Consider the following 7,423-nt stretch of genomic DNA (forward strand, 5'->3'; position numbering starts at 1 on the left):
TATCCAGCTTCTCATCCACTGTAATCCCCGGGTCCTTTTCTGCAGAACTGCCGCTTAGCCAGTCGGTCCCCAGTCTGTAGCTGTGCATGGGATTCTTCCGTCCTAAGTGCAGGACTCTGCACTTGTCCTTGTTGAACCTCATCAGATTTATTTTGGCCCAATCCTCCAATTTGTCTAGGGTCACTCTGGACCCTATCCCTACCCTCCAGCATATCTACCTCTCCCCCCAGCTTCGTGTCATCCACGAACTTGCTGAGGATGCAATGATTGGCTAGTTGGATTTTGAGACATAGAAACTAAAACAGGTTTGATGGGGAAACCTAGGGCGCAATTCTGCTCTAGTACTGGTGTATATCAGGAGTAACCCAGTTAAAGTAATTGGAGTTTCACTGGTGTAGAACTGATGTAACTGAGAGGACAATCAGGCCCATAGAGAGAAAATTTGAGATGGTCAGAAAACAGAAAAAAAGTCACATAAAATCTTTTCCATTATTTATCTACATTTTGTTTCAGTGGAAATTTTCTAAGTGGCAACAGAGAGAATGACTCTGCAATCTCTACAATGTTATTTTACAGAGTCACTTTTCTGCTTGAATAGAAACTAAGGATAAATGGTGTCAATTCTAAATAAGAGCCATTTGAATGCAGCCTCAAGGTAGTTTTATGAAGCAAAACCTTTCCTCCTTCCTGTTGTCTCTGATCTTGACTGTGATTTATTATGATCTCCTTGGCCTTGTTGACAATTATAGACAGAGCCAAGAGGAAAAAAACCAGAAGACTCAGAGTCTAAAAGCTATTACAGAGCTCCTGTCTCTTCTGACTCTTGTGTGCATGTGTGTCTCTTGAGTCTTTTTCTTTGCCTCTTTGTCCCCAACAGTCCTCTCTGATGTGTGCTTTTGTTTCATAATTAATGACTCATAACATATCACTGAGAGCATCATCTCCCTGCAGACTTCAAAAGGAAGAGATGGACTTTCAAGGAGGCAGAATTTATCCTTTGTCCCTCAATTTTCAGATTCCCTCTGATATTCTTTGTAGTCTGCTTCCTCTCCCTCAGCAGACCATCATCTGAGTCTCCTGGTGAGGAGAGAGGGCTCTTCAGATTCCCATCTTCTGCTGTGTTTGAACTGTACTGTTTTGCTTAGACTGGAAGGGCTACACTCTGCCTTCACTAATACACAGAAAACTCCAGCTGAATTCACTGGGAGCTAAGCATGAGCAGCTAATGCCAGAATTTAACCAGAAGCTCCAGGTGGCCTGGACCATGTCTTTTTTATGTTTTGCACAGCACTAAGCACTGATCTTAATAATTAAATGCACAAATAAATAAATAAATAATCACACTCACTCTTTCTTCCTTTCATTCTCTCTCTCCCCTCTTCCTTCTCCCTCACCCCCTAAATATCCAGAACATGATTGAGGTAGGAGATATAGCAGATGGCCAGCCGGAGGACCTCAATCTTTGAGAGTTTCTTGTCGGGGGGCAGAGTGGGCAGCAGCTGTCGGAGCTCCCCATAGGCCATGTTGAATGCCTCCACCCGGCTTCTCTCCCGGGTGGCATGAGCTGAGCGGTAGTTCGCTGTAGCCCGCCGGCTCCGTCGTTTCTCCTCCCGGCTCAGACGCTGCAGGTTGGGTGCTCCCCCAGGCCTGGCATTTTCTCCATTTTCTGCTTTCAAGGCTGGGTTGTCCAGGAAGCAGCAGTCTCCCCTGAGGTCACCCCCAGTGGGGGATTCTTGGTCAGAGTCTGCACCCCAGAGAGGGTCCGAGAAATCCACCTGGTCCAGCATCATGTTCTTAACCAGGAAAGGAAAGAGAAAATGTCAATGGCAGAATATAAAGCTATTCCTGGAAGATAGATTCATGGAAGATAGGTCCATTAATGGCTATTAGCCAGGATGGGGAGGAATGGTGTCCCTAGCCTCTGTTTGCCAGAAGCTGGGATTGGGTGACAGGGCATGGATCACTTGATGATAACCTGTCTGTTCATTCCCTTTGGGACACCTGCCATTGGCCACTGTCAGAGGACAGGATACTGGGCTAGATGGACCTTTGGTCTGACCCAGTATGACCGTTCTTATGTTCTTATGTCTTTCAACCCAAAGGAATTTACAGACAATGGAAATAGAATCACTCTTCCACACACTGAAAGGCAGCTGTCTTGTGGGGTGGATTGCAGAAAACATTCAGCACCAGCATCACTACAGAAAAGACCCTGTATGGGACCTCAAAAGTAACTTCTTTAGTTCCCTGCAGCAGGGTGAAAACAATTATCTCCACTAAACTTCAACCAGGACACTATCATAAACACCTTTAGGCTTGTGGAAAATATAAATGGAATGGTATACTGACCATGAAGTCAGAAAACCAATTTTAAGTCTCTTCTGAGACACAGTGCCCACTGACTCCAGGCTGGGGTATTAGAGTCAGTATAGACTCAAGGAAAAATGCCTGCTACTTAGTTTGCCACACCAATTCCTGCATGACAGTGCCTCCTAGTATCACTGGATTGTTCTCTTATAACACCGTCATCACTTGTTGTAGCATCCTGAGTTTAATATGGAGATCTCCCATCTAAGCGTGGTGCAGACCTGATCTTCCTTAAACTGTGAGATCAGAGCAATCAGAGCTGGTAAATTGTTATATCTATTTATTATTTATTAAGTGCTTGACAATCTATATGATAGATAGATAGATAGATAGATAGATAGATAGTCCTTGCCTAGCACAGCTACCAAAGACAGACAGAAAAGAGAAGCCACGGGAACCAAGATGTGGAAGTCCAGTATGATAATTCTATTATTTTAAATTTAATATTATATATTTATTATTTGTTGGGCTTATTATTGTGGCCATCACTGGAGAAGTGGGCCTTTAGTGGTTTTTAAATGAAGAGAGGATGGAGGCCTGCCAGACATGGGTTGGGAGGACATGTCACGCAGAGGGGACAGCAGTGAAGTAGGGTGTATGTGAATTGAACCCTAAGAACAATTACGTTTTCTCTATCTTGCACCTTTTATGTAAAGTGTTTCTTTGCCTGTCTGCTGGGGTGGTAGGGCCGTAAGTCAACTCAAGATGCTACTAAGAGGCAGAAGAAAACACTAACTGAACTCTCTTTGCCCAAAGTCAAAGCAAGTATCAAAACGCAAACCCAGGCATTGGGCCAGATACAGTGAAACTAGTGCAGGGAAGTATAAATTACTCAAAGTCCTTGCATCCCAGGGAAGATTCACTGTAAGGGATGTCAGGTCGTGTTACCACCACCGTCCCCCCTTGAGGTTTACCCTGGAGAGCCCGGAGCAGCTTCACCTTAAAGCCAGGGCTCCATAAAAGCCTCAGGAATGGAAGCTACTGAGAGAATATGCTGAATTAAAGCAGCCTTCAGCCACCCTGAGCAGGCCTCCTTCCTGGCCGGTACTGCACGGTTGTAGTTTAGTGTTGACCCCCTCTGTACCCATAGAAGGAGGATAGTTTATGGCCACATGGCTCTACCACCTGAGTCCTTTGGCATATTTCTGTTGATGGGGCTCTGCGCCATGATTTATGTCAGTGCAAACAAAGTCTGAATTTAGCATATTGACCGAATCTATTCATCTTTTTCCATTTGACTTATAGGGAGTAACCCTCTCTTTTCATAGTGCATGTGCATGCATGTGTGTTTATGTGTGTTTACATATGTAGCTGTGTTTGCATGCACATGCATTTGTGTTTACATGTGTGTTTATGTTTGTAGCTGTGTTTGCTTGTGCATGCATGTGTATTTACATGTATAGCTGTGTTTGCATTTGAATGCATGATATTTGTGGTCCTGGTTTTGTAAAAAACAAATAAATACATAAGAATTACACTCATCCTTTCATCTCCTCTTTCTACCTACACCCCCTCAAGGGCTAAGTCTTTGTTTTCTCAAAAGAAAACAAGAGCATCTCTCTATTGCCCCCTCCTGCCCCACTTTCCCCCCTTGCAAATCCCTTATCCACCTTCCAGTCCCCATCTGTCAGGCAGCCAGCAGCACAACATCACCATTTCTTGTGGCTATGTTAGCAGCATCATGGGCTAAGACAATAGAGCCAGCAACTAATACATTCCCCTGGGGACAAGCATCAGTAATAGGTCTGTAGAGGGAGGGGAATGGAGTTAAGGGGGAGAGAAAGGATTTACACTGGAAGGAAGAGACTAGAGGCTTGGTCCTGCTTCCATTTAAATGAATGGACAGCTTTGGCTCTGATTTGCAAAGAAGCAGGACTGGGCCCTGCATTGCAAAGTAAGGACTAGATTCTGCTCTCAGATACCACCATAGGGCCTAAGTGAGTTCTGTAGAATTGCATGGGTGCAATGATAGAATTATCTTGCCACTTCTCTAAATACCAGTTCAAACTCTGTTATTCTTCAGATAAGTGTGAAAAAAATATATATTTTTTAAAAAAGCAGGTTTCCATTTTAAATTACAATTTTAAATGACACTTTCTTAATGGGATATTGTAGAGGTTTGTTTGTTTTATTTTCCAGCCTCTCAAAACATGTTTAAATCATTGTAGATAGTTTTTTTCTGTCAATGATGTTCATTAGCTGTAAATAATATTCAATTGCTTTTGCATCTGACAAGTACATAACAATATATTTAATAATGATCTGATTTAATTTCAATCTGCCAACCATAAGAAACCAACAGCATTAAATGACCTTAAATTAACTGCTATGGCTCACCTGTTTATGTGCTCTGAAGAAAATTGAGACTCCAGGCCAGGAGTTAAAATGAAATCAAATGTTATTTATTTTAGCCTTCTGCCACATCAGATGAAGAAAAACTGAAAACAAATTTCAAATAGAATTTTCTAAAAAAACCCAAAGTTTGAAAATCAACAAAAATCTGTTTTATATAAAGCTTCTTTCAAATAAATGAGTTAATGTTTGCAAAGCACTTGGGAGCTATAAAGTGATATTTAATACTAAGGACTCCTGCAGATGGGAGAGAGGTGCTGTTTCATGTCTTGTCTTGATTGGAGGTTTATTACCCAGGATTATTTTCCCCAAAAATATGTTTTCTTCTTCTTTTCAATATAGCTGGTTAAAGTTACATTCACTTCCAGGTGCTCTTTAGTAAAAAACAAGACGAGAAGTCCCCCTCAAAATAGAACTGAAATGAGCTAAAGAAATTCATTATTTTGCCCTTCTGATACCAAAAAAGATGGTTGAGGGACTGGACTGGACTGAAGTGCTTCTTTGCTTCCAAGGAATGCTGTAGCTCTTTAAAGAACTGAGCAGAAATTCCTTTCTTCTTTGATCCAGGCTGATGTTAGCTCAACAAAGCTTTCTTGTGTCAGTGCTTACATCCGCATCACCACTGCTTCCGAATATGCAGAGGGTACCACATTCCATTCAGGCTTTCCTTCATTCGCCTACCTGCTTTATCATTTTATTCCTTTAGCACCACTACATTTTGTGTCAGGCTGGAAGATGCTGTTGAAAGATGATTAACGTTGGATTTTAAACAGGGCGAGTCCCATCTGGTGGCAGCAAAGTAGGACGAGTACAGAGAGAGGGCTCACTGCCTATTTGCTTTCCTGGGGCCAATGGACTCAGCTGGAAGATGATGTAAGATCTAGAAGGGAGGCTGAAAACTAGATGGAAAATTTCTTGTCTGATTCAAATGATATTTCATGGCAGATCCTATTGGACAGCAAGGCAGCAGATATGAGCCATTTGCCTGTATCTGACATCTGTCACTGTGTCACGGTTTTCACAGCCCTCAACCCCTCCTCAAACATTTTCACTGAAAACCAGACTAGTGATGGCTGTCAACAGCCCCCAAGATGTTTTCCCCTGTGCCCCCAGCTTTTCTCTTTCAATGACGAAGGGATGTCACACACTGTTAATAAAACCAGACAGTCCAATGAAACTGGAACATGGACCTGGAGGATTCCGTGTACTGACTGGCTGATGAATGCTATCAGCTAAATTGGATTATAAATAAAATATCAATTTCTTTCCTTTGTCTCACACCCTGGAGCCTTAGAGGGATTTTCAGACAGAATGTATGTAGAGGGATTGCTGCAAGTACCCTCAAAATGCAACTGCCTTTGGAGAGGGAATGCAGCATCAGCAATGCCAAATGATAGTTTAGGACAGGAAGGGAAAAACATCTTCTCCAGCTGAAACTGAAAGGGGGAATTTTAGGAAGACAGAATGTAAATACCTAACTTTTTGGCCAGAAATACCAGGGCCAAGACCCTAGGTCTTGCAAAAGGTATATCATGAATGGCCAGAATGTGGCTAGGGGCCTAGTTTTACCACTCCTGGAGAGGTGGTAATTGCAGTAGCACAAGTCCCATATGCACCATTCTGGGGCTTGGGATCCAGGCTGACTCAGGCCTTTGTCTACATGAGACAAATGGTACCAATTTTAGTAAAATGTAATTAAATCAGTGCAGGCCCCCTTGTGTGGACACTCTTGTTTTTGTCTGAAAGTGCCTTTTCTCAATTTAGCTTCAGTTAAATGTGCACCCTTTGAGCGGTCTAGCAATCTGTGGGCTTCCTCAGGCCTCGGGGAACTGAAAGAGTCATTCTCCTTCTCTGAGGGTATGTCTACACTGGCGCTGTTGTAGCCCAAACTATAGAATACATATTAATTATATTGATTACTTAAGAATTCCCAATAATCACTTTGAGGTTTGACAGGTTCTTGTCCCAAGGTCAGGCCCAGTATTATTAAAATTACTGTTTAGTTGGGAACCCCAACGTGCATAGTTGAAATATTCACACTTTAGGAACCCTTTTGTATTTACAATTGTTTATTAATACATTTAGCAAAGTCACAAACACTCTAACCCAGCAAGGTAGATAGAGATAATACAGAATGTACATCTGAACATCCATATACTCGCACCTTCCCTTGCAGAACCACCTGAAATGGTAGCCATTATCTTCCTCATTGACATCATCTTCCTCATCATCACCAGTTGCCATCATCCTGACACCTCCCAAGGGCTACATCTCTCTCTCCCTCCCACACACAGAGTGGGATAGAGGTTTTATAATCAGTTACACTGACATCACTATGTCTAATGCATATTCAGTAGGGGTTTCTCCCTTCTTCCTTATTTGTATTTCCTCACCCTACTAATGTTGAGGTGCCCTTCTCCCATAGGTTAGTATATTAATGATTTCAGCTTATTATCAGTTACGTCAATTTATTTCCATAGCTCTCTTGTGGTCAGACATCTGCAGATATTCTATCGAAAAGCTGGTGTTAGCTCATTTTCCTATCGTTGGCTAGTGTCGTTATGGACAAACTTTCCCCTTACACACTCTATTTCCAGTTCCGCAAAACTTAGGGGTGACTGCTGGGCCATTTATCTGTGCCATAGGCCTCAAGTTTTACACTAACTGCTGAAGCCAATGCCTTACAGGATACAGGCTTGTAGGT

General features: G+C 42.5%; 1 protein-coding gene across 1 annotated transcript; it reads right to left on the reverse strand.

Annotated features, from left to right (window-relative positions):
* Positions 1–1,397: 1,397 nt before the first annotated feature.
* Positions 1,398–6,966, reverse strand: LOC135887639 (helix-loop-helix protein 2-like). Its single transcript, XM_065415391.1, has 2 exons — positions 6,826–6,966; positions 1,398–1,793 (listed from the first exon to the last, which is right to left on the reverse strand). The coding sequence occupies exons 1-2, from the start codon at positions 6,964–6,966 to the stop codon at positions 1,398–1,400; spliced, it is 537 nt and encodes a 178-aa protein (XP_065271463.1).
* Positions 6,967–7,423: the final 457 nt, after the last annotated feature.

The sequence above is a fragment of the Emys orbicularis genome, chromosome 1 (assembly GCF_028017835.1).
Source record: "Emys orbicularis isolate rEmyOrb1 chromosome 1, rEmyOrb1.hap1, whole genome shotgun sequence".
Lineage (NCBI taxonomy): Eukaryota > Metazoa > Chordata > Testudines > Emydidae > Emys > Emys orbicularis.

Excerpts from the sequence above, each read along its gene's own strand:
- LOC135887639 (XM_065415391.1), bottom strand. The coding sequence starts at position 6,966 with ATGATGGCAACTGGTGATGATGAGGAAGATGATGTCAATGAGGAAGAT. Across the intron at positions 1,794-6,825 it reads ATCTCTATCTACCTTGCTGG|AACATGATGCTGGACCAGGT; the intron begins GTTAGAGTGTTT and ends TTCCTGGTTAAG.